This window comes from Struthio camelus, chromosome Z, assembly GCF_040807025.1.
Source record: "Struthio camelus isolate bStrCam1 chromosome Z, bStrCam1.hap1, whole genome shotgun sequence".
Classification (NCBI taxonomy): Eukaryota; Metazoa; Chordata; class Aves; order Struthioniformes; family Struthionidae; genus Struthio; species Struthio camelus.
This window is the reverse complement of record NC_090982.1, coordinates 8,229,721-8,256,971: the sequence shown is the minus strand read 5'-3', so window position 1 is coordinate 8,256,971 and position 27,251 is coordinate 8,229,721. Positions and strand designations below refer to the sequence as shown.

Here is a 27,251-nt window from a genome sequence, read left to right as displayed (position 1 = left end):
CAATGAAAGCTGCTTCTGCTGCCTGTCCCTGGAAAAGGTGCCTATGTACCTGTTTAAACCCATGCTGTGAGGGACATCATGCTACCCAGAATATTCCTCTACCTCTCTATTTCATTACACTTTTAATCGTGAAAGCAAGGTAAGCACGACTGCTGCTTGTAACATGCAAGCTGACTGGCACTATCCAGCACCACCTGCTGAAATTCAATGAAATTAATCACACTCATTAATATTCATGACAGCAACAATTCTTTTAGAAGCTAATACAGACACTTCTCATTTTTGTGACACAGCATGACCTGGCACACACTTAATTTAGGGCTTATCAGCTCAAAACTTTTATCACCTGAAGCACCTTATGCACTTACATCGTGACATTTCTCATCAGTGAATGTCGATTCCTTAAAAGCTGAGGACTCCTCAGAGAGGCCTCACAATAACGAGAAAGTCACCGTAAGCCTCCTTTCTGAACAGGTAGAACAAGCAATAGAAGATGCTACTAATGCAATGTTTTCCCCAGTCTTACTGGATCCCACATCACATGTCTTCCTCTAGAAAGACCCTGGGCACTTGCAGTACTCTTTCTTCAGGGCTCTTTCATTATTTCTACCCAGCATCTTAACAGAACGGTCTCTCCTCACTCCTCTCCTCATGTTTGCCTCATTTTTTTCTTCAGTGTATTGCTCTCTACCCTGTTCTTGAAAAATTACTTTCCTGACTCCTAATAATGCTTCTCCCTCTCTTGCCGTAAAGTTGATAAGAAGTCCTCGCGGAGGAACTGAATTTAATGGTAAATCAGAGCTAAGATAGCCAGAGATCAGAAAAGGGAATATAATGTAATACAGAAGGATATATTCAAAGACAGAGAGCCTGAGTTTAGGCTCTGGTAAGCCGGAAGGGAAGGGAAGGATGAAGAGTTTTCCTGGTGCTGTGACGTACTAGGTGCTCCCTCAGAGATGCCTTCTCTAACAGTCCCTTTAAATTCAAAAGCAAAATCTGGGAAGATATCTGCTCTTCCTGAACAAAAGTGGCACTTTTAAGTACAAAAAATGAAAGAAAAAGAAATTTCCCCTATCTGTTGTGCAAACAAATCTCTAGATCATGGTAAAAAAACCATTATACTAGACACAGGTTGGAACAGATTCCTTGCAATAATTCATATTTCACTACTGATAAACAAATACAATTTTTCTCGATGAATAACTATCAGCAGTCATTTCTAAAAAGTATATATTCATTGTTTTCTTAGGTTGAGCTGAGGAGTTCAAACAACATCAGTGAGGCTGCTTTCTGTCACACAAAATGAGCGTTTAGTGAGGGTAAGCTAACAGTCATTTAAAATACAGATTATATATAAAGCCAATCAAAAATCTGAACTATAGAGATTATAGAGGGTTCACTGGAGTCCAAAAGTAAGCCCAGCATAGGGTTTATTGCCTCGGTTGTGGCTCTGTGTATTTATGTATGTGAAAGACTGACTTGCAGTGACTGCAAGAAAAAGAGCAAGAAAAAACGTAGCTTTTGGGGCTGAGTAAACCACTAGTAGTGGCTGTGAGCAGAGAAATTCTGTCGTGTGTTTTATTCTTACCTACTCAGGGACACAGAACTTTGGATCTGCTTTTGGTTAGGGTCTGTTTTCAGTAAGTAATGGAAAAAATGACCACCTTAAAAGTTACCCAACTCTCTGTTACTTATGGCAACATTAAGCAAGATCCTAAAACACTCCTCACGTCCGAACAGAGTAACACAATGCAAGGCTATTTCTGGATGAACTGCCACGTATTCTGCAGCATTTTTCCCCTGTGCACGCCTCATGTGCGCTCAGGCTCTACTGGTACTTACCGTTTGCTTCGTGAAGGTCTATCCCAAGATTTTTGTAGTTTATATTAAAAGTTACTAAATCTAGAAAATAAAATTTGTTCTAAAATTATCTGCTGGTACATGTCAAATTGAAGAATACCCTTCCTTTCTATTTAGGTGGAAAGATGAAGCACTGGTTCCTTCACATAAACAAGTAAAAATAAAGGCAGAATTAAAACATCTTTGCATTTTCACGACTAAGAGTGTATTTTGGTTGGCAGGAGAGAGAATTCAGACTTACTGTGCATTTGTTTGGCTTCTCTCCTGAGTGGACTCTCATGTGAATCAGCAACTTGTAACGGGCATTAAATGGCTTGTACCTCCGTGGGCACCCTGCCCAGAAACACGTGAAGTCCTCTCCCTTCCTCTGGTCTATGTGGATCTTTTCTATGTGCCGCACAAGGTCCTCTTGCTGGTCGTACAGAGCGCTGCACTCGATCCACCGACAGCAGTGCTTGCCACTGAAGTCATCCAGCTCGCTGTCTTCGTCCAGCAGCGGGCCCGGGGTGGTGGGAGCCAAGGCCAGCGGGTGCAGCTGGCCGAGGAGGTCGTGCGGGCTCCGGTGCTGATGCGCGTGGTAAGGGGGTGGTGGGCCCTGCGGCGGCGGCGGCGGAGGCGGTGGCGGAGGCAGCGGGATAGGAGGCACGTCAGTTGCCCGGCCTGAGAAATCATCTCTCCGTTTGCTTTTCAACGTGCCCAGGGTCCGACTGTCCGCGGGAGGCAGGCTGTGCTGCACCACCATGTTACCCAGGACGGCCGGCTGCAGGCTCGCTTGCTCCAGCTGCTGCATCCGCTGGTGCTCGGCCACCCCGTTTTCGGCGTACCCTGGAAGGGTGATGTTGCCGTTAGCCATGAGAAGACCTTTCTGGGTGCTCGGAACAGAGCAAGTTTGGGGAATACAGCTTCCTCTCACGCCCAGAAAATGTCCATAGACCTCAGGCTGCGGGGAGATGTTAGCTGGTGACGTCCTACAGCCGTTGATGTAGGCAACCAGAGAGGTTGGGGACGTGCGGATGATTGTATTGAAGTCAATCCCGATGCCATCGGACAGAGGAGAGAGAGAGAGCGCTCTCTTTTTGGAGCAAGCGGGTTGAGATCGGGCTGAGGAGTGGCGAGGACTAGGGTAAGGGGAATGGCTATTTTCCATACCAAACAAGTAGGATGGTAAAGAGTTAGATACAGTGCTACTGGACACAGATGTTCCAGGTGGAAAATTTAGTATGTCCCCCAGCTCACTGCCATTTTGCGAACCTTGGTTGGGTGGAAGAGAAGGAAGTATTCTGTAGCCATGCGACCACTCTTGCTTAACGCTCAGAGCTGACTGACTTTCCAAAAGGCTTAATGCTGCAGAGAACAGCGGCTCACGTGACACGAGGGACCTGCAACAAAGGCAGGACAAGCAAGTCAGTGATTAGACACCTTAACAGCTCAAATTTCATACTATACAACTAACACAATGGTTCTGCTATCTTCCTACTTCTACTACACAATGGCTCTTCTGTTTTCTCCCCCTCCTCCCCTATAATTATACGAAGGCCACGCGTGAAAAAAGTTCGCCCTAATTTTATGTATTCAAACTTTTCTATGGTCAGTTAACATACCTGCAGCCACACACAGGCAATGCATATATAACAACGCATAGATAACAATGCATATATAACAACGACACTTATTAACTACTAACTAAGCTATTAACTTAACTCAAAAACTTCAAGGTTCTCGAAGAAAAGTTGCTCTAAACGTTCTTGATACGCTAATACAAAAATCAATACAAATTGTGACATCAGTTGGGTTGCAAATAGCTTTGGGCTTCTGAAGGCACAGCATTAACATTCCCGTCTTGTATGAAACTCACATTGCTTTGAGAAGACTGTATTTTTTGGTGGCAAAGGAAAGGAAGAAGAATGATTAATACAGAATAAATGTTTAACCTGAATGACATTGCCAATTGTGATGCATACAAATATTATTCTTCTTTACTGAAATAGCTCCAGATTACAAATACAGATAATATCTAACTTTACAAAACAAACAAAATAAATTAATCATGTAGAAGGACTGGTTGAAGGGGTTTATTTAGTTTTGATTTTATGATGCATATGCCTCCAAGTCAGCAAGTCGAAATTTTTTTAAAGTGTGTAAATCTCGCTGTTATTATTGGCTCTTCCTAGAAATATTAGGAAACTTGCTTATCCCAAAAGTGTCTGAAGTGTAGCTTAACAAAAGAACTCTTCAGCTCATTACACTACTGGATTCTACAGAAAGGTATAGAAAGGAAATGCAAGGAAAACCAGGGTCCCTGGTTCATGGCTCCAGAAGAGACTGCTGGGTAAAGGGTAACTGATTCTTTCTCCTTATGTTTCAGTTCCACGTCCAGGCAGACTTGGACTTCCTGCCAACCAGAGGTGCTATCAGTATATCAGTTAATACTTCTGGAGGGTGGAAACAGTGACAAAAACCAGGTCCATATCCAGACAAAATTGCAGCTCACACAGCCACAGAAGCAGCTGCAGTTTATATCCTGGGGGTTAATTCCTGGACCTGTTATGTTTAGGTACTTTTGAAGAAACACAGAATTTCAGTTGTGGCTCAAGAACATAAGAAACCTGGATTCTCTTCTAAATCTGATACAGTCTTTTGATGATGGACAAGTCACTTAATCACTGTTTCTCAGTTTCTCACGTGGAAAACAAGATACACTAATAGCTTCTGCTGCTATATGAAGACCTCAATGGCTCAAATTAATTTTTTAAAAAAGGACAAATAATTGGCAATAGGTGCCTTAAACACTAAATGATCAAAAATATTTCTTAAAGCTTTAAGTATACTGTATATGAAATATTTGAATGCATTAATCCAAAGAAACAGTCATACAGGCCTACTCAGAAGGAATAAGATACACCTACGTAGGAAGGTAAGCTCCTACTGCCAGTTATTTACAATTTTTTTACTTCATAGTTTTATTTTACTACAGCCTTGCAAGTTCTCAAAGAGAAATTATGCACTGCAAAGAAAATAAAGAGGAACAAATCTCATCCCTTCCTTATCTCTATTATGCACACTGTTAAGGCAAGCATCTTCAGGAGGCACTTGTACTATTTTTTCTCTTCTCAGGGAAGTAAGTTTCAATTCTATTCAAGGCAAACTAGGAAGCAGTAAGTTTTTTTATAAAGAATGGTTCAGGAAACAAGGATCTGGGACAGATCTGATTAAGATTCACTCTCAAGACAGAGTTGCACCCTTTGACATGGCACTGGTAATAATTCATGAATGATGGTACTGCCTGGCCTGCTGCCTGACCATCTTCTGTCAAGACTGGTATTTGGGTTTAACTAGCGCAAGTTATAATTATATCTGCACCGCAGTCCTTCCTGCAGTGGCTGCAGCTTCTGTGGAAATACATGAAACTACGTAGTTGACATGTTGGTGGCAGGCTAACACTGGGGATCTGAATCTCATTTCAGATAGCACTAGTCAACGCAAGAGAGCAAGGATGGACCCTAAATAATTGCCCAAGAGAGAATCCTGGTGAACATACTAGTATTTACCAAATTTCCACCAATGATAAAATCAGCTATTCTTGACACGATTTTGTTTGGTAGGTCAACTTTTCACCTGTGACATCGGTGGATTATTTTTTAACCAGATTAGCAAGGGTGAAAGAATGTATGAAAACACTAGGTCAGGTCATTCCAGCAGGAGAAATGTCCATAGCTTTTCACGCTCAATTCTAGCCACACAGTTTACAGCTGAAAATTCCTGGTGTCTTTGTTACCTTATTCTTTCTGCCCAGCTATCTCAACACTCCTCGTGTGATGTTTTCCCCCTAATATTTAATATTACAGCATTTTCCAGTGGTCAGGAGGCAGCCAGGATGAAGAAAGAGAAGTGGATTTGTGGCGATTTTGGTTTAAGGGCTAGACTGTGCCACACGAATAAAGCCTGTGTCATCGTACGACTCCTGAAGAGATCAAGGAGCCCCGTTTGCGCTTGGGAAATCACTGCTGCATTGTTGGTGCTTTTTCCCTGGAGGGGAACCTTCCTCCTGCAGAGGAGGCTCTCACGCCTCCTCTGGCTACACAAACACGGCTCATGCATGCCTAAAATATTGCTCAAAAACATCACCTAGCCTGCTGGGGTGAACTACGGGGCAGATGGGCAAAAGCTCCTTGCACTGAGATAATTTGCTTTGCTATGGACTGTTGATCTACTGTATCAGAAAAACTAAAAAACATCCTGTTTGAACTGAGTACTAGTACAATGTGCTGCTACGGAGATCAATGGTGCTTTCAAAATGGCACTTTTGAAACAGAACATTAGAGAAAAGCAGAATGACATGGCTAAATACAATTTGCATCGAGAAAAATGAGAAAAATAGGATAGCTCTATCAGGTCAATCTTGTATAAGATATAGATCTAAAGGGCTAATTATCTGTGAAGAAAATTGATTCGGGCTGTTGGGTCTGTTATCAACGGCCTCTGTTAAAGTACAGTTTGTTATAGGGCAGTTAAAGCATACTAGTATGCTGTGACCCTAAATACAGATCCAGAGTCTGCAGTAGATCAAGAAAAAAAGAAGTAAAGTTTCATTTTTTCATCCTAGGTTATATATTTATATCTAGAAATTAAATCTAAGTAGGTATTTGTTTGCTATATTATTTAAAATAGCTTTTCCTCTTTTATGAGTAGGGAAAACAGCATGCCTCAGTGTAACAAGTCTATTTCTGTAATGTCAAGGATTTTGTTCAGATGTGTAGTGGGACTGGTGACACTTAAAAAGCCATAGATTTCTAATGCAAAAGCACACACATGCCAGGAAAGAAAAGCTGCGTGGACTCATAACAGGACAAGATTTAAAAAAAGGCCCAGAATTTCAAGTACATAATAATTCTGGGCCAGATCATCCAAAGGAGCCTGGTTCTCACTCAAGCATCTAAATCCAAAAGTCATTTTAACCGAAGAACCCAGCTCCCAAAACAAAGGCCATTTCATTAAAACCCAGCCCTCACTGTGAGCAAACAGTTTTTTGGAGAGAAAATACATACACCTAATATGAAAATGAAGGGCCAGCTATAAAACAGTGCCAGATTCTCAGATGGTATTAATTGGCACATGTGTACTTACTGTAATCTAAACCAGCTGTGAGTTTGGACCAGAATCTTTATGAACATTTATAAGAGATTCCTGCAATTACCCTCTATTCTCCCTCTAAGTACATAGGCCACCGTGTCAAGTATAACCCAGAATCTTAGAAGGAAGCATGGAAGACTGAAAAAACGTTTTCTTATCCTTTTGCATGTTTTCTGTTCATTAGCCAAGAACGCTTTGATCTTTCCTAGGTCTTTCTCTCACTTGCATCAAAGTAAATGGCAGTATTACATCTGGCTTCAAGAAGCGTAACTGCCTCCTCTGAAAAGTTGTTTGGAAAACTGCCAAAAAGATGGGGGAAAGGTTTTATCCTTCTTGGGCTATATACCAAAATCTGATGCTATCTGTAGCAAAACTAGTTTTGCCAACTTTTTCCGTCAGTAAAAATCAAGATGAAACATTTTGTTCTGGGTCAATTCAACAAATAATCTGTTTCGGACTGAGCTGCCAGCATGCAGTTCATGATGCAGCCTCAGTACTACAGGCCAACTAAGGCCCTCAGCCCATGAAGGATTATGGAGTTTTGGGATATTTAAATTGAAAAGCTTGGAAGGCACAATAGCAGCTTAGGCAGATGCAGTTTAATGTTGAAGCAATTCAAAATTAAGTATTTCAACAACCTGTGAATTAAAACCTGACTTAAAACTTATTTTGCCCTAATTTGACGGAAGAATTGCTGAAACGGACATTCTTGATGTGACAAATTCTGATTTTATAACCTCTTAATTGATAAGTCATTAAAAGAGACTCTATAGACGCTAGATACCAGATTCTGACAGAATTACAACTCCAATTCACCCTTAGTAAATATTTTGTTAAAGTAAAAACAAAAACGTACATCTCAATACTGATATAGTATACACTACCATATATTCATGTAAAACTGATAGTGTCTGGAACCATATAGGCATACCTAATACTTATGATTATTAAGCAGGTAGCAATTACTTAATGATATTATCATGTTGATTTTGCATTCAAATGTATGTAGTTGGATTTGTCATCAATTCAGCCATGAATGGTTTTCCATGATGCATTTATATAGGAAACAATTATTTTTATAAACTAGAAAAAAAAGGGGTACTAAGAGACTCAGTCTTCACAACTGAAGTGGCAGAAATGACACACAATTTCTTACAGTAGATTATAATATGGTTTTCTGCCAGTTAAGTAATACCAATCTTAATTTTTTCAAGACTGTTCCTTGTCTTGAAATAAAGTAATGAGGTAAAACGTAAATTATTTTCAGAATAAAAACTCTCATTGCCTTTTGCAAATAAGAAAGTTACATTTCAACTTCAGACAACTATCACAGAAGTCACGTCTACAAAAGTGAGCTGATAACTTCCTAAGTGACACTCTAGAATATTTTCTCATTGTATGTTTAACTAATATCTAACAATGTACTTACTGTACTTGCACAGAGGTTGTCTAAATAAACATTTTCCCCTTACTGTTTGCCTATAATACTGATAGCTATAATCTCAAAAATTGTTTAAGCATTTACAAACTAATTAACAAATACTTAAATGTGATTTAGTGATTAAAAAAAAAAAGGCAAGGTTTACAGGGAGAGGTCATGGTTTTTATTAAACTGCCCACCAGAGCTGGGAAAATCAGCAAGTTTTCAGGCACACAAACCCTCCTCCAAGGCTAACACAGATGCAGTACACTGCTGGCTGAGTGCAGATTGGGCACAATTGATCCAATTATCTTAATCTGTTGACCAATTAAACAATTTGAAAGAAACGGTACTTGATGAGAAGAGGGGACTGTTAGCAGGGGATTTTAGTTTACTTAACCTGACATTAGTGTTATTTGATAGGCACCAGCACAACATTGGCAAGGCCACTGCTGCCACAGACTTAACATTTGGACCACTTTTATTGCCCATAGCATTTCTTGTCCTTTTTTTTCTATGTATAAAAATATGGTCATGTGCCTATAAAAATCTTTATCTAACAAAAAAACTATGAAGCATAGAAAATGTGAGGACAAATTTCACACTTCATTTGAATTATCTAAGCCAGTATGATTAGGGCTGATGTGAACTACATTATGTTCTATTTCCCATGACATAACGGAGTATCACTTAGGCCGCTACGGTTATCTGAAAAGGTTGCATTTGAAAGGCAACAGAATGAAAATACTCTCTTTTTTATGCACCAAAGAGAAAAACAATTAATTCAGGACCTTGCATCAGATGGAGGTACACCCAGGTTGGAAGCATCCACCGACCTCTGTAAGCTAGGACTGATCTGGTTGCATGCTGTTGAGACCTGATTAGCAGAAGGAGAAATAGGTCCCAGCCGTTGAACTGTCATGGGACTGCTGGTGACTACTAGATTGTTGCAGCTGCCTTTTCCAATGGACTTGTACTGGGGTCCATAACCAAGCCCTGCTAAAAATAAACAAGGCAGGTTAGTATCTGTCTCCCACGGGTGAGGACACAGAACTCATGTCATTCAGCGCAACAGGAAAAGTGCCTGGAACTGAGCATATTCAGTTCAGAACAAAACAGGGGAACCACGCAAGGCAGAAGTAGTCAGAAGACATGAAAAGAAGTACTCTAAAGGAGAATAAATTAGGCATGTTAGCAAACATGGGCTGGACTACATGAACGCAAGACCGGACACCATGGTTAAACACCAGAAAAATCACTGCTGCAAGAGTCTGGGTAAAAAGAGCAGTTGAGGGACAGCCAAACCATAATGAAAGACTACCATGAATCCCTCTCTGAAGACGGGAGACAACGCGAAGAGGCGGAAGGAGCACAACCATGTTTTGAATCTCACCCGCTACCAAAAACCCCTGCGCCTAGCAATTGCAAGCCCTTCCATCCTGCCTACCACTAGCCACCCAAAAAGCACGAGGACTGCTTGCACGGGCGCAAATTGAATCACCACCCCTGCCGTAGGTCTGGTGTGGCGAAGCGCACGTGCTGCATCGTTTCCGCAGTCAGGGCGATTTACGGCTGGGATCCAGCATTCCTGAGATGCCTGAGGAGGGGAATTCGAGCAAAATCAAACAGAAGAGCATCCCTGACCTTCTCTAAGAGGCCACAATCCGCTTTTAATCACTGCTGCCATGACTCAAACTGATGGCTCTTACGCAGTAGCAAGGGATGATTACAGAGGAACATGACTGCAAAATGCTCTGTGTACTTTGTGTCCTAGTTTGGGTCACAGATGGTGGTGTACAAGACCCCTTGTGTTAAAACACATCAAGATGAAAAAGTTAAAATGTAGGTCATGATCTGGAAGTTTTTTAATGTCTAGCAAATTGTCACAGCAGTTCAAAATGACTAATCAGATTATTCATGTTTCTATCAGCGGCCCTGTGTTCAGACTCTTCCCCAAAGCACGACAGCAAGATCAAAGGAGTAACGTGAAAAGTATGTCAATACTAATAAAAATTTAAACAATTTTCTGAATGTGCTTTTCACTTTCATTGTACAACCCACGTATGACTTCTTTAAAACGGTGTTGAGATGGGTTATGAACTTCACAGAGAAGTAAATTAGGGCATTCAAGGCCCACACAGTGACAGGAAGAAAAGCCAAATCCTTCCATCTTCTCCAGATCGAATAGGATTATCTTTAAAATTTGCACTTCGCCCTAGAAATTTCAAACAAAACCATTTCTTTAACAAAAGAAAAGAAATAGGTATGTTAGCTTCTGTTTCAGAGTTCTGTTCTTTCTTTTCAAATCACTCCTTTTCACTCTGAGCAAGTACTGACACATGTCTGAGGTCCACATATATGGCCCTCAGTTTACCAGTATCCAAAGCTCTGTGTAAGCTCATTTACAGATGTTACAAGTTGACCTGTGAATCACCATCAAAGTGTATTCCATGAGATCAAATGGCAGTCTTTTAACAGACATAACTTACTCGTTTCTACTATTTAGAAAAATAAGTGAAAAATACAGCATCCAGATGAAAATTCAAGGATAACCCAGTCTGAAATTTATCTAGAAGGACTGGAAATTGCCAAAAGCAAATATAAAAGGAGAATTCCTAATATTGCAGTAAACTGCCATTTTGGCTACCAGAAGAGCAGCTCTTAAGCTTTGTGGGACTCCTCTGTGCTCTCCCTAAAGATGTGTACATCTAATGTGTCATCTAATCTAAAGAATAGGAAAAGGATTTTATTTTCTCTCTTATACAGTAATTTTCATTTTGAACTCAGTAAATCTGAATCAGCATGTTATTCAGCAAGTGGCTTTTATAATGATAGAGGATGCTAAAATGTAATCAGCCAACAAATTTAGGCAAAAAGAATACGGTGTTCCTGGTAATAATATGAGCACTCCTTCCCTTAGCAAAAAGGAAAAAAAAAGCAGAAGTAAAAGAGTTATATCACTCCTTCCATTCTAATACACTGACATACATATGTATAGGATGTATGTTCAGTCAACTATTTTTCAGAAGGGTGTGTTCATTATATTGAAGCAAGGACTTTCCATATGGAAGGATATAAAAGACACGGAAGCATGTTACAAGAGCGTAAGAAAATCAGCTGCTATTTGACACAGAACACAGCTGTGAAGTTTGCACAGCCTATATATATCAACTAATGAATAAGATAACTACTACTTAGCCTTGAAAAAAGCAATTCTACCACAGAAATGCACCAAATACATGCTGATTCTTCCCTAGATGATAATATAATGCCCTTCTCACATAAGCCACTTCCAACACGTTTCACAAAAAAAACCAATATATATATATGTACTGTATCCAAAGAGGGACAATCCAGAAAATCAAGGGCTGTGCACTTGTCAGATTTTCATTTAGAGACAGGCCATATGACATCCAATTGGTTAAGATGAAAATCTGAAGCCGTATAATTAGATTGCTGATTATACATGATAAAACGTTAGCTCCTTGGAACTTATATGTCAAAACAAAAACAAAACCAAAACCAGAAAAGGGAGTAGTGCCAAACCAGGATTGTTAATACAAAAAATTATGCCCTCAATACACTGGTTTTCCTTTGCAATTGAAGGTTCTGTCCTTATCATCGTTGGCCTTAATGATGCTGAGAACAGCAAAGAGAAGTTGGTGTGTCAGGACGAAGGCCAAAGATATTTTAGTGGTCACTGAAAGGGGAAAAACAGCAAAAGGAATATTTTGGAGAGATCTTTTCAGTGGGACGACAGACAAAATCAGTGTAAGACTTTGGTCCTGGGAAACATTTGCCTGTGGATTTCTCTAAGGCGGAAATGGAAGCTAAAGTTTTTGTTCTTTTCCTCATTGATATACATTTGCTGTTAGGGGGCAAAATCAAAATTCTTCCAATGACAAAAAAAAAAAAAAAAAAGGAAGAAGAGCGAATCGTTATCCAGAAATAATCATCAAGTCAGAAAATTTTATCCACACTTCCATTATTAATATCTCATCTATGGGTCACGCAGCGGTATTAATTTGATCTGAGCCTGGTGTAAGCATACGGTCACATAGCTGCTGAGTCAAGTCAGAGCATAGGAGTTGCAGCTCGTGCTGGCCTGGAGCCAGTTGCAGGACGACGACCACACCTGACCCTGCGTTGGCACATTACAGAGGTGCAACGCTCATGCCTGCCTGGCGCAAGCTTGCCGGGAAAAGGCAAGCTCTCAGAAAACGGGTGCAAAAGTGCTGAATAAATCAACTGGCAGAAGGGGCATGTGCCAGATCAGCATTTGGCATCACACACCCACAGCAAGAGAGGAGCCCTCGGTCTAGGTTTGCTGTAGCATCGACCTACAGCCTAAAAAGTCCGGGTCAGTGGACGGATAACCAGGAATTCCTTGATGTCAGGATTCCACAACAGCAGAGAGAAATGGGAACCTCTCTAGGGACATCAGTGCGCTTTGAATTAGGCCGTCAGTTCTGAGAAAAATACAGGAGCTAATATTTCAAATGAGCTGGAGAATCAGTTTTGTTTCCTATTTACACAGATTTCAGGCAGGAGATAGTCCGATATAGCAAAGAGTATTGTAAAATAGATGATGAGGTAGAAACTATCCAGAACTGGCTGACAGGAAGAACTACAGGAGAATAGCATGCCACTTATTCCAGATAAATTTACTACACATACATGAAAAATGTTCTTTATCAATAATTAACAGTAATAGTTAACAATTATAAACAGTAAAAATACTTTATGGAAATATTTTAATCCATTCACTTCCTCATTCCTTAGCTTGCTTATTTTCCTTCTTTACTCTATATTTGGTTAATAGCTAAGCTTCCCTCTTCTCTGACATGCAAAAACATTTCACTGCAGTCCTCTGAAAAACATGCAAAGAACACAGAAAAATAGAACTACCTTAATTTGAGGAAAACGAATTTCAGATAAGACCCTCTTATTCCTATCGCTCTCCTACTTCCTGGAGGCAGAGTGTAAAAGATGAAAAAATTTCTTTCAAAATGTATTTTCTTTCAGCAGATGTTGATTGAAAAACAGACAATTTCTGTGTCTCCTTCCCTGACCAAGACTAATAAATTGTTAATTCTGCCCAGTAACTCATGTTATGATCAGAAACTACTTTACCTTGCCTTTGTAATTGTAGACTATGCTTCCAATGTATAAACGATATTACAAAAACAACATTCAACAACAGCAGAAATAGTTTTAGTTACTTGTTGCTCTGAAATGCCCAGCAGGTCAAATACACAACACTAGACCAAATTCATTTGTCTCTTAGATTAATAAAGTCTGCAACAACTGAATTAATCATAAATGAAAGAAAGCTACTAAAAATGATAGTCTCATCTATAAGGTTGTCCTATTGTTATTGCTAGAATGACAGCTAGAAATAAAAAAAATGGAACAAAGGAGCAAAACGTAATTTCTCTAGGGTTTTTTTGGTCTGTTGATTGTATAGGAGGCAGACCTTTGGAAAGGATCAGTTTTAATGTTTCCACCTTGTGGATTTTGCATTCACCAAAAACAGGACAGAAAAGCACACCCAGAAGAGGACATTGTAAGACAATCAATTCTATAAAGAGGTCACCAGGGACCACAGCAATCACTAAGATTGTGTCAATTTATTCTTCTTACAGACTAAATTATAAGCTACCAAGGCCCTTTTGAACGATCTTTTGCCTTTCTGCACAATCTGGTCAATCTTGTGCACGCTGAAGCCCCAAGGTGCCCCTTAGGTCTTGGCCAGGTGCGGTCACACCCAGGGGTTGGGGGGGGTTTGGGTCATCTTGGACGTGGGCCTTCACGGTAGCTGCTGCTGAGTAAACTCAGGTTTCCTTGATGTGAAAGACCTAAACCTTTCAGGATTTCCCTCCATCAGTTTTAATCTTTTCATAAACAACTGTTAAGGAGCTAGTATGTGTTCCCTATATCCTTGAACACATTTCCTGTCCTATCATTCCTCGAGACAGCTAAGACGCGCCACTGCATGCCACCTACGCTGGAGATACCAACCACAGAGCAGAGGACGTCAGACCCCTTGAAACCCCCTTTAGAACATAAATATGTTAAACTGGAGCTTCAAAGGTAAAAAAGACAGAATGAGGAGAGATGGCTATTTGCCTCTATTAATACAGGATCAGCTAAACCCTGGGTCTGTTCACGAATCTGGTTATCTTCACACGTGTGCTGTCCTCTCAGCCCAACTTTTTTTGGAGGACCTCGAGGCTTGCAGCTGACACAAGTCTGTCAAAATCGCAGTAGGTATGAGCAACTTTGGTACAGGATTCAATCTGGAATTTCAGGGTACAGCCTGTTACTACATTGAGGCTCAAAAAATTGCTAAATTATGATTCTTATAGAAAGTCTTGTGAAATGTAGCAGTTTATCAACCACAGAGACACCAAAGTTAAGGGAAACTTTTTGGCTTTTATTGTCTTCAAAAAATAAAAATTAAAAAAAAACGGCCTCTGTCGTCACAGAGAAAATTTTGAAATTGAGATCCTAAAGACCATGAACCAGTGAGTAAATACAAATAAAACCATTTTTTTAAATCTCTCAGTTTTTAAGCTCATGGTTTTGAGTTTTAGCTCCTGTTTTTTTTTTTGAACACTTAGAAATAGCAATGCTTTGTTAGTAAGAAATTTCCTCCAAAGCATCTGGCAGTGGCCGCTCTGAGCAGTGAATAAGATAGATAGACTATTAATCTGAGCGGTATTGGCAATTCCCATGTTCTTAACTGTTTGCACAGGCTTAATCTTTACAATCAAGAAAAATAATCTGGAGGAAATACACTGAGCAGAATTATATGACCACATTGTATTATGAGAAAATACTATGCATGCACTGTGAATGCTCTCTATGCTTTGAATCTTGGAAAAGCGGTTTACTATCAGAGCGCACTTGGTAAATTAGCTTGCACTAATTTCCAATGCTGTTTGCTATTCACTTGTATGAAGTAATCAAGCATGTACTTTCAGTGACTCTAGAGCGAGACAAAAGAGACTGACAAAGCACAATGAAAAACAATGTCTCCCTTCAAGTGGAACCGGGGTAAAAAATCATCCAGAACTGACCGGTGAAAACAATACGTTGCAGGTAATTAACTTAGCTGGCTTAAAGCACACAGGAATGAGATCACCTACTTTTGTGGAACCCATTTTAGCCACTGAATTTGGACAAATGAAGAGTATGGTCTTCTAATGACCAAACTATGAATGTATTATAAAACAGTTAAGCTGGGGAAACTTCATGGAGAAAACACACATTGTAACTCAAAGACAAGATTTTCAATTAGATCTGCATATATTTATAATATCTCATATTAACTATGACTCATTTTTACTTCTATCAGGAAGACCCCCCCCCCCCCCGATTAAAAAGCTATTTGGAAAGCTATTTTGAAAGCTACTTGGATTTCTTATTTTGCATAAAGAGTAAGAAGCTATCAGTTAACCACTGCACAAAATGGTAAATGTTTAACTGGACTAAAATATAAACTGATATCAAACGATAACTCCTTTTTCATTGTCAATGAGATTAGACGAGTGAGTTGCTTTTTTCCTAAAGTGATTTGCCACCTACAACTGCTTCTGCTTTTGTGCTTCTTATGACAGTATACGCTATGTGTTCTCTTATTACAGAAAACATACTGCTTTGCATCTTTGGCCTATGTTATCACTTCTCTATGGTATAGGAATAACCCATACTAGCCTCCGGTAAGTTGCTATCCACTAAACTTACCCTGACTTTTTAATCTGTGCTTCTGAAAAATGAATATGCTGGGAAAGCTTCATATTCTTCTCAAATAACTGGTATAAATCAAGAGCAACTCCACCGGTAAAGTAATGGAATATATTACTCATGTGGTAAATTAATCTAACAGCGAAAAAAATCAGATAAAAAACCTGAGGCAATTTCATATCTTTAATTTCAGTCTGGGCCAGCTCCTTAGAATGTCGTTACAATACAACCAGAAAGAAAACTATGAATAGCCTCAAAATGGAAGGATACAGATATTGGAAAGAATAACAGAGAAGTGCAGTGGATCTAGAGATAATACTTTCAGTTGCAGCGCCATTGGAAAATTATTGCTTGAATTTGACCTAAATGAACACACAACATATATCTGTACAAACATGAGTTCATGCCCTGTTTTTTTCTATTGACTTGCAAGTAATATTACTTGAGTGGCAAACCAAAAAGCAATACTGTTAAAATTTGCTGATATTAAATACTGCTAAGACATCCTGCTGAATGGTTTGACTCAAGAAGAAAGTAGTAGAGAGACACTTTGCCTCTTAAACGTAATTGTACTCAGCTGCGAAATAAAGTTGATTAACTCAGGCAGTTTTGGAAAGTATCTTTTCTGATATCACCTAATTGCAATGCAGAATTATCATATACTAATAAATCACCACGAAGACATCGCGAAACAAGATTAGGAGGATATCATTGTCTGGTCATGGAAGATCTCATTTTTGAAAGTACTAATTTACTTTCAATTTTTATCATACTTGCACTAAACTAGAAGTGGAACAACATCTCTGTATGCAAGAGTAGCCAACTATGGAGGGGCAACAAGAAAATACTCCACAAAAACGATTATCTGGACTGCTGTAACACTTCATCTCCGACCACAGTTTCCTTCTAACACTGGTCAATGTTCGCTGCCCAGTTGTGCTTTTCTTCAGGCTAGAAATACATGCTGAGCATTTTTTTGATAAATTCCTAAAGTTTTTCCTCCTGTAATTTTAATTAGCAGAATTTATTTTAATTAGAAATTTAGTTAGAAGGTGCTCAGAGGAGATAATTCCTTATGCGTCAACATTCTTCGTGTTTCAGAGATTTCTATGAGCGCTGCTATCTGCTAAGTTACATTGTGCATGGTTGCACAATCAAGTGCAACCATGGACATGTACAGCTTTGTTACCGGAAAGACTTCACTCTTCGCTGTTTCATGCACCGAAGCCACACAGCACAGCAATATACCCCCTTGTAACTTGTGTTTTCTTGCTGTGATCACTGGGCTACTTCCTGCCTTGTGCCTAGACGCTAGCTAATGTGCGGGCTGCACGGGGAGTAGAGAGCAAGAGGCTGCGGTCCCCACCTCCGGCCAGGGCCCCATCTGACCCTCTGCATTTTAATACGTCGGTGCGACACTGTCATTGCAAGTCAGGATCCAGCAGGATACATCCGTTTGGTGAAAAAGCGTACAATACAGGATTCGTCTAATGTTAAGTCACAATCCCATGTGAGGCTTGCTTTCTAAATCTTTACAAATAACCCAGAATACCTGACCACTGCTTCTCAGAAAACCACTTCTGCCCCTTCAAGAGACTGAAATGAACGAGCAGGACAACAGAAAAATAAACGCCCTCCTGAGGAATATTGATATTAATTAAGAACAGGTGGGAAATGTTAACACTGAAAGAACTGCAGAATTTTGCTTTTAAAGTATGCAAACAGGAACATAGATCACTTGCAATCACATTCAGTCTGTTTTTGTTTCCCAGATTAAATCCACTGTTTAGGGATACTAATTGTAATTTTTAAGATTGCAGTGTCCCTATCTGAGTTTCTAAGCAGTACGAACAAACAATTTTCTCTTTCTCCACGCATTAAAGGCAAGATGTTGCTTCATATTGTTTCTCCTAAAAGATTGTTTCAGACTTTTATGCTAGTTGTCAATTTAATCAGGCAGAAATAACAAGCATACAGCCCACATAACGCATGTATTCGAAGAAGCTTTATATTCAGTTAATTAGTTTAGCTATTGCTTTCATGGTTCATTTAAAAGTTTGGTGCTTCACTGAATATCAGCATATTTCAACACCTCAAAAAACCTTTTCAGTAAAAATACAATTGTCCTCTCAAGTGATAATCTTGTTAACTGATACATACACTTCAAGCATATTTATAAGACGCTATCAAAATTTGAACTACTACAGTAGCAATATCTCAAAGCATTATGAAAATCTCATTCCACACATAACGGAAAGGTGATTTTTTTGCTTTTCAAATCAAATATTCTTTGTCGAGAAAAATCAAATGTTTTTTACACATTTCTTTCATCATTTAACAACTCGCTGTGCCGATCTCTGGTTGTTCTACCTCCATAAGAATCAGCTCTACCATTCCTGGGTTTCATTTACGGGAAGTAGTCATGTCTCTCCTTTCAAAAATCAGTAAGCTCTGACAGGCAAGCCCTTGAAGAAGTGTAAGGATCAGTGAAACTCATAGCTACAAGATCGGGAGGGCAAACACCAGGTATCCCTCACAAAAGAGACCTCTGTGGTTAAGAGAATATTCTCCGTTATAAAAGGGTGCTTACGCATGTGGGTTATGCCTTTTCTCACTTCAGGTCATAAGGAAACCTCAGACTAGTTCAGGAAAACATTTGCCCAGCTGTGAAATTATTCCTTAAGAGTTCACTTCTTTGGAAATTTCTACTACCATCTCCACAGCCACTCTTGTTCTATGAAATATGATCCATAAGGTACATTGCAGTAATAAAATGACAGTGGTTCTCTTTTTATAATCTTATTTAAACTGACTTCTAGAGACAGCCACTGTTAGCATTCTTCAGGTTACAGCCTATTTAGATTCCTTAAAAGCTGAAATGTTATTACAGCATGACGCAAACAAAACCTTCCACTTCTCTTTCCGCTCTTATCCCTTCAAGTCACAAAGAGGCAAACCCTGGGAAAATTATACAAACAGCCACAAATATTTAAAACCTGTATTGTCAGTACATGCTTCCACTCCTCTCAAAGCTTTAGACATTTTCCTTTCAATTTTATTCTTTCATTAGCCCAAGGCGTGCTAATTAATTGGAATTTCCCAGGTCTTTTGTTGCCGTGACCAGGAGGAAAGGAGGAAAAAAAATAGCTCACTCCTTCTTGTTAAAGAAGGTCCATCTACCTTCCACAAAGCCAGGGTAATAAGAGGGAGGATTAAGACCTCTTGAGTTGTTCAGGCCCTGTAAAAGACAAGTCCAGCTCCTGCCCTCAGCCTCCATCCTTGCCAGAACTGATTTATGCAGGATGACCTCTTAAGCACAGCTATTACTTTGCTGCAGAGGAGGCTGCAGCATCGGCAGGGTTTGGCACCTGAAGCTGGCTACCACACAAGGGTAACGTGAAGACACAGGGAACCACACCGGCATCACAAAGCGATGGTGGGTATGTGCATGTGCAAGTGCAGTCTGAGAAACCAAAATAATTGCTCATGGATGACAGCGTGTAAAAGGCAAATGTATGCATGCTGTCTTTGGAGCTGAAACGTCGTCGTTCAAGGACGGAAAACCACACAAACGTCCTGATGGAGACTGGAAGCTTTTAAACAGGCTGGTCGTACCAACTGTGTAACTCTCAGCCATACCTCTACAAAATCAAGCAATAGCCAGTTTGACATTACTGTAACGGAGGGAATGTGCTGTATAGGTAAGAGCAGAATGTTCAAAACTGGTTATCGGATTGTTGAGGACTTCATCCTGTTGATTTCCACGGAAGCTGAATTCTCAAGCATGAAAGTCATTTTTGCAAACAGAACCTGACTGCATGAGCTACACAGGCTATTTTTCAAAATCCTGTCATATGCGGATGTTCACTTACTCTTCTTTATACAATCTATCTTGTGTTTTTTCAGTATTCTGGTCTGATTTTCTTTAAATAATGGATTGCGATTCCCTGAAGTTAATGTGATTAGGATAAAAATCAGCCTTGTAGTCAGCCTTAGTTGGATTTCACTAATACTGAAATTCACATTCTATTTTACAATTTGTAAAACTTTATTTTAAAAAATCAGATGTGTTTTTAAGCGCTTGTGGTATGTACTGCATGCAAAAGACAAAAAGCAAAGCCAGCTCCAATGCCAGAAGGCTCCAAAAGACTGAACTAAATCAGGAGAGAGGTGTGAAAGTGCTTATGATCTAAGAAAAGGCAATAACCAGGTTGATATCTATCATATCTTTTCCTTTTTTTTTTTTAACCAGATCCTCATCTTCATGCAACATTCAAAAATCAAGTTTGCACGAGAGGGCTGAATGAGGACAGTGCGGATTTGCATTCCTGGATTGGGAGAGCTTTCAATGTCCAGGTACGGAAGAAACCCAGAGCAATGTCGTGAGTCTGCTGCAAGAGAGGCAAATACGTGGAGCCCAGCCAAAGCAGTGGGGAGGGAAGCACCTCTCAGGGAGTTTCTGGAACGCCAGCATCACGCCAGGCGGCAAACTTTTACTTCTAAAAGAATTATCTGAGTCTGTTTTGAAAAGAAGAATAGTTTCCCATGATGCTTTTTATTTTAAAACGTGTGTGAGAAAGGAATATTAAATATTGGATAGGTATTCAAAATTCAGTTATATAATGTAGTTGTAAGGCTTCCCAAGGCCTGCATTTCAAGGGAAGAAAATCACCAGTTTCATAACCAGGCATGCTTTATTGGTTTCAGACAACGCAGGAACTTTAATACTTTTATATTCACTCTGAATAATACTGTAAAGGCCAGTGTCTATTTTTAAAATGTTATTACACAAGGATTGTTGTTTTCTAAGCACCATGGCTCTTTTTTTTTTTTTTCTTAAAGGGCATTTCTGTTTGAGAAACCCAAGCAAAGAGGAATCGTGAGGGCTCAGTCAGCGTTGCAAACTAAGGGCTCAAGGTACCACAGCAGAGATTGGGTTTCCTTCTGTGCATCCTTTCCAGAATTTAGATAATGGACCTTAATGCACCACAGCTATTGTGGCTTAATAGCCATAGCTATTATGTGGCTGTACAGCAAGGATTATTTGTATTGAAACAGACAAGCTGAGGGATGATAGCCCTTCCCTGCAAAACCAGAGCAGCTGGCCACGTGCGGGGGTGGGATGAAAGATCTGTAGTCACTTGCGCCTCACCTAGGATCCAGAGAAGGGTAGGAATTATAGTCTCAAGAGAGGTATATGACAGAGTCAAGTGCTGAAATCTGGAAATCCTAAGCATTTTCTTCAATGTCAAATAAAAGTATCTTCGAAAAAATACCACAGACTAGATTGTGAATCTTTGCTCCTATATATAAAGAGCTAGCTGCCCAGTGGTTCCTTTGACTTCTGGTCCAACACGAGTACCAGTCAGTTTCAACTCTAATCTTTGGCTTATACTGATGAGAATACAATTTTCATCATGTTATTTTTGAAGACAAGTTTCTCAGGTCATTGCTTTGTTCTTATTACACTATAAGAAGCGCACCAGAACCCTAGCCTCATATAACAAGTTTCTGCTATACTAACGCCTTCTTTGTTTCTCTTTAGGAATCATACCAGGGTAGGCAGTAGATGATACTACACATCCATGTCTAAGAATGCATGGGAAATTAAACCATATTGTATTTTATCACAGATAAGCATATTTTGCCACCTGACACACACATACACAAGGGCAAAAGTATGGCTATATGTGTGTCTTTAACCTTTTCCTGTTCTCGCGTTCACAATTCATAAACAGGCAACTATAATGTCTCACGTGCCCATGACTACGTTCAGATTTTCTCTGTATTTTCTACTGCTCTAATCCTGCTATGGTCATAACAAAATGTTTAGGTACATTACCTCCAAATTTTTCAAAGACTGCAGCTCAAGGTTGGGAAAGAGCATAAATATTTCTAAGGTGATTAATGGGTAAAAGTAGGTTACTTTGTTGAAATCACTATGCAATCTTTGTGATATTAGTTTACAAACGTACAATGTAATCAGCTAAACATCCGAGCAGGCCAACAGCTTGACCATGTGCAGGACTTCTGAGGCAACCCCTCTGGAGTAGGACCTCTCATATCTGACAACGCATGTAAAGTCTTAAGCGTTTATGAGACTGGGTCACAGTTACATAAGGTAAGGCTATAAACTGTATTAATCTGAATAACCAAATATAAAGTTTATAAACCCAAATAAATCTAAATAACTGTACCTAAGTCATATATTTTAAAGAAACAATGGAAGAAGCTTTATAAGGAGCATGTGTGTTTGAATTACAATTAAGCCCATGGTTCCCTGTTTGCAACCCTTACAAAATTACTTATTTTCCACGTGGTTTTTAAAAGTAAGAAATCCTGGTCTAGCTAACGTGCTACATAGTGGCAAAGAAAAAAAGGAGATTGTTATCATTATGTGTAACTTTAGTTTTAACAACGCCCTTGCAAAAGATTCCGGCACCTATTTTAAAAGATTCATTTTCGTGATCTAAGAGTAAAGAACTATTCCCATCATTCAGTTTGACCATTAATGAACTTATAGGTTAGTATAAGATAAAGGAATTCATGACAAAAGCAATCATGTGGAAAAAATCTGCTCATGACTATTTGTTCTTGTTTTGCAGAACTTTTTTCTTTAATCCAATCAATGTGGATTGTTTCTTTCTGGTTTAAACATTATATTATTACACAGTTTCTTAGTATTCTTAGAAGCTGAGGAATGCAAAATCTTTCTTGGAGCAGAACCCCTGCAAAAAGGAGATAAGAAGAAATGCATTATGAAAGATTTAACATTGATTTTTTTGTTGTTTTTGGTGAACTCATATCCTAATGTTTAATGTACAAACTTACAAAACAAAGTCAATCACTATAGTTCGTCAAAGAGCATTTTTTAATCAAGGATGGGAATATATTCTTGTAGCCCTCACGATTCTATTTATAAATCACCACTACTCAATATAAAGCAATGGGAATGGTGTTGGGAACACACTGCTTGCCCTTCACCCTCAGCTGTAGCCTGCTGTCCCATACACCTCAAATCACCACCCAGCATTTCCTGGTTTAATCTTTCTCCTCCCTTACAGGCCATCGGGATGTAAAACAGAAGGGGAATTTGAGATGGGTGGGTCTGGGCGTTGTGAGCCACTTGTGCAAGCCCGGGCGAGGCTGGGAGGTTTCAGCTCCCCACAAAAGGCCGAAGAGGAGGTCCGTGCCCACAGACAGATGTGGCCATGGAGCATGGGGTGCACTGCAACACACCACTGCTGGCCAAAACGGGCTCCTTAGGTCACATGAAAAAGAGTTTTTTTCTGTGGTTCTAGGGCTAGCTGGCAAACATTAGCACTGATTTCCCAAACACCCATTAGACTGAGGAAGCACACATGGCGAACTCTCTGCAGGTACAAGAAGAATCTGAAGCCTACTAAAGAGCTACTGTGACTGCAAAGATTTTGGTGAGCTTACTCATAATTTCTTGATATAAAAACCCGAAGCTGGTACTCACAAAACCTGTCCATGAGAGCTCACAGGCAAGTGATCATTATGTATTTATAATTCAAAAAGTCTGTGCACTATCTTTACACAGTATCATACTGTGCCAACAATAGCAAAATAGTCCATTTTGTTGTTGTATAATTAGTTAATGTTTGCACAGTGCTTTGAAGTATAAAAGTACAATTTAATTGGCAAGAGTTGCTCATATTCATCATCTGGCCACAAAAGAAAAACAAGATCTGGGTGTCTCAGCTGCACTCTCTGGTGCAGATATACAAGAGCCCAACTAAACGTGACCACTGGGGACACGTGAGGAAGGTCCATTGTTTCGTGCCTACAAGAGGGAATGTTCTCGGTCTAGTGCCTTTCCTACAGCTGCTCTCTGCAGCACCTGGAGATGAACTCGTTGCACAGCCACACCGCTCTCAGGCTCTGCCTCTACTTGCGTACGTGCAAAATAAGACTTTCAGAAGTACCTATCAGTTCTTTAATCCACTTCCACTACACTCAGATCTCAGGAACAGCCAAAGTTAGATCAGTGTTGCGGCCTATAAAAAAAAATGCGTCAAAGAAATGTGCAAGCAGCTACAGCAAACTCAGGCTCATTGTCATGCAGTGAGTGTTTAGAAACTTCATTTTCATGAAGGGCTTTTGTGAAAACACAACAAACAAGCAAAACACAAACACTTCAATTTCCCACAATTCAAGTAGAGTGCTTTACATCCCATACGGAATATGTTTTGAAGCACTGTCAGGAAGAGTAAGGATTGTGCGATGTGTTGTAACACTATGGGTTTGTTCTGCAGAACACAGGAAAACAGTATGTTGTGCTTTATGCTATTTACAAGGAACAACAAAGCACAGAACTTTTTACTTCTGAGGCAGAGATTCCAGCCTAAATTTCATTGTCTTTCCTTTGCTCTTGGCTTCCATAAAGGAAGCTGCCAACGTTTTTTTCTTTTCTGAAAGCTACAAAGGATCAGAGCGCAGTAGGCTGTGTCTGGAAATTTTGTTTCCAGTGGTCTGCCTTCCCTTTCCATATACTAGGCCATGAGACATCGACAATTCCTATTTCCGAGGAGCGAAAATGGGATGCAACTCACAGTACCAGACTATGCTGTTCTGTGTCCAAGAAGAGACCAACAAAATGGTCTAACAAAAACAGTCCTACGGTGTTCTGTAGGCAGAGAGTTGAGAAGTAAAGACAGTAAAGCACTGAAAAAGAGAGAAAATAAAGAAAAAAATGTATCTTCCTGGTGCAACCTATATACTTTGAGGCTTAGTCCTTCCCAGGGCTCTCTCTCAGAAAGAGAAACTCTGCAAAATTTCTCATGTAGCCTGAACGCAATTTGCATAGATTTGGTCCTTGGTGTTCACCTCGGGTTGCAGAATGGGAGCTGGCACCACGTTGCCGATGCCCAGCTGGCAGCTCTTCCGTGGTTAAGTAAAGGGAGGTCATGCACACTTTGTTCACCTTCCTCCTCCCCCCGCCCCACACACACACAGTCACAGACACAGACACACACAAATCTGTTTAGCTCCAACACCCAAATGAATTTCAACCAACCCAGTTTTATTGGAAATAAAACATAAAATGGAAAAAAAAGGCTACATTAAAAAATATCGTTACCTTCTTGCGCAAAGAAAAGACTTCCATTATTGACATAGCAGATTTCTCACACTGTAGCTATACCTACTCTGTACCTGTGTCTTCCCATAGCTCTACACAAGCTACGTATCTTCAACACCAGAACACTGTTGTTTATTCTGAGTCATTTCACGGTAGCTCTTCCACACTGTCTAAAGAAAATAGAGATTGAAGGGGACCTGGACAGTGCCTTGAAAAATTCAGAAAAGAAAGGCGACAATGAAGAGAAAATAACAAGAGCAAAATGAGGAGAAAATAGATTGGAAACAAGAACAAAATCATCAAGAGATGAAAGGCAAGGTTTAAATATACCACTGCCCTCCACCTCTTCGGATTTCATTGCATCTGTTAAAGGGCTTCTTCCTCAAAGGACCTTCTGAAATATACTGCCAGTTTCTGGAAACAGCAAGGACTGACCTCGCTTTTTACTGAGTTATCATTCCTGCCATCAGCACTAATTAACAGGTGCTCATCCTTGCCAGGCATTCACCATTCACGCATAACCAGAGGCCTAATGCCAAAATTTGTATAGGACTCGGAGCATCTGGAAGATGTTTATTAATATGCCTAGCCCAGGTATATTTCACACAGAAAGAGATATCCTGAAGGCTTGTGACAGTAATTGGGAGGTATGGCCACAGGCACTGTGCAGTCATTAAGATGCTTTTGTAATTTGCAGTTGTAAGCTTTTGGTCCAGTTAACAGCAGCAGATTTTGGGTGACACAGTATTAGCTATGAGCCAGAGTGCCTGGAAGGGGTATCGGTACTGAGAAAAAAGCAAAACTGGAAATTAGAGACAGAAACGGTAACACGAAAAAGGCAGCTGATATTATTCCAATGCAGTCATGCTGTATCGTGTGGGTTTTTTTTTTTTAATTTATGGGAAGAAATTTGGTGTAATATCCTACTGTAATGCAAACAAGGTACTGATGTGACAGATTTTGTTCCTTATGTGATAAGTGTATTATCACCAAACACACACCAGTAAACTGTGGCTGCGTATTGGTTTTTTTTTCTGGTCACAGGTTAGACAGCCACACCCTTTGATTCACTTGTACTTAGGAATAAAGTAGATTTGCATCTTGTATTTTGAATTTGTGTTGCATTAGTGATGAGCACATAAATTTAGAAGCTGTGCATATACAACTATATAAGTAGATAATAAGCAGAAATGCTTTAAACGCTACTCCTATTTGTCAGAAAAGATGGATGAAAATAGTTGCTAGGATAATCAGGCCCTAAACTCTGCCATACAGCATTAGAAGCAGCAATTCACTTAGTTTAATGAAGTCATTTGGACTCCAGATTGCATCTTTCACAACCAATCGTTAGGTATGCAGGACAGAAAATACTGATGCTGACTTCAACAATTCAAAACAGCATTTCAAAAATGGTCCAGTTAGAAAATGAGATACTTTGCCACTATTCCACCCCTTATTATGTTGCTTTTTAACAGTTTTTTTCTATTCTGAAATAATCTGTGACTTTCTAAAAGTTTAGAGAGAAGAGAGTTAGAAAAGAAAACCCCTATATATTTTTCTCTTCCTGCCTTTCACAGCTACTACCATTCTTTAGTAAGTGACTCATCTTTTGCAGTTTATATTCAAACTGAATTAACTTTCTTTCAAAACCATTTTACCACATTAATTTAAAGAAAATCTCTCCTATGAAGAAACTTCTGTAATAGAAATTTAACTGGAATGAAATAAATAAATTAATCTAAACCTCTGGAGTTTAACATAAGCTTTTTCCTATGCTTTTCATGCTTCTGTAGAAATCTCTGTCATAGAAATACTTTTCTGGTAGATTCTGTAAAAGTTGGGTATTTTCTAATAAAACTTCTATGACTTGAAAGGCTAAAACCAAAACTATTTCAGCAACCTTTCATACTGAGTTTCAACTTCATGCTTTAACAGGGAGAACAAATTGTTACCATCTAGAGGAAATGTCTTTCCAGCTGCACAGACCCT

At 39.6% G+C, this 27,251-nt stretch overlaps 1 protein-coding gene across 3 annotated transcripts in view; it reads right to left on the bottom strand.

Annotated features, from left to right (window-relative positions):
* The window catches only part of GLIS3 (GLIS family zinc finger 3), a 171,288-nt gene that overhangs the window by 123,152 nt on the left and 20,885 nt on the right, over positions 1-27,251 (bottom strand). For 2 of the 3 annotated variants that reach the window (XM_068928523.1, XM_068928524.1), the window contains 2 exons: positions 9,202-9,409; positions 2,102-3,239 (listed from right to left, as the gene is read on the bottom strand). In XM_068928523.1, the coding sequence (XP_068784624.1) occupies positions 2,102-3,239; positions 9,202-9,409 (1,346 nt within the window). The remainder of the gene's footprint in view (positions 1-2,101; positions 3,240-9,201; positions 9,410-27,251) is intronic. The other variant, XM_068928525.1, reaches the window with a different exon arrangement.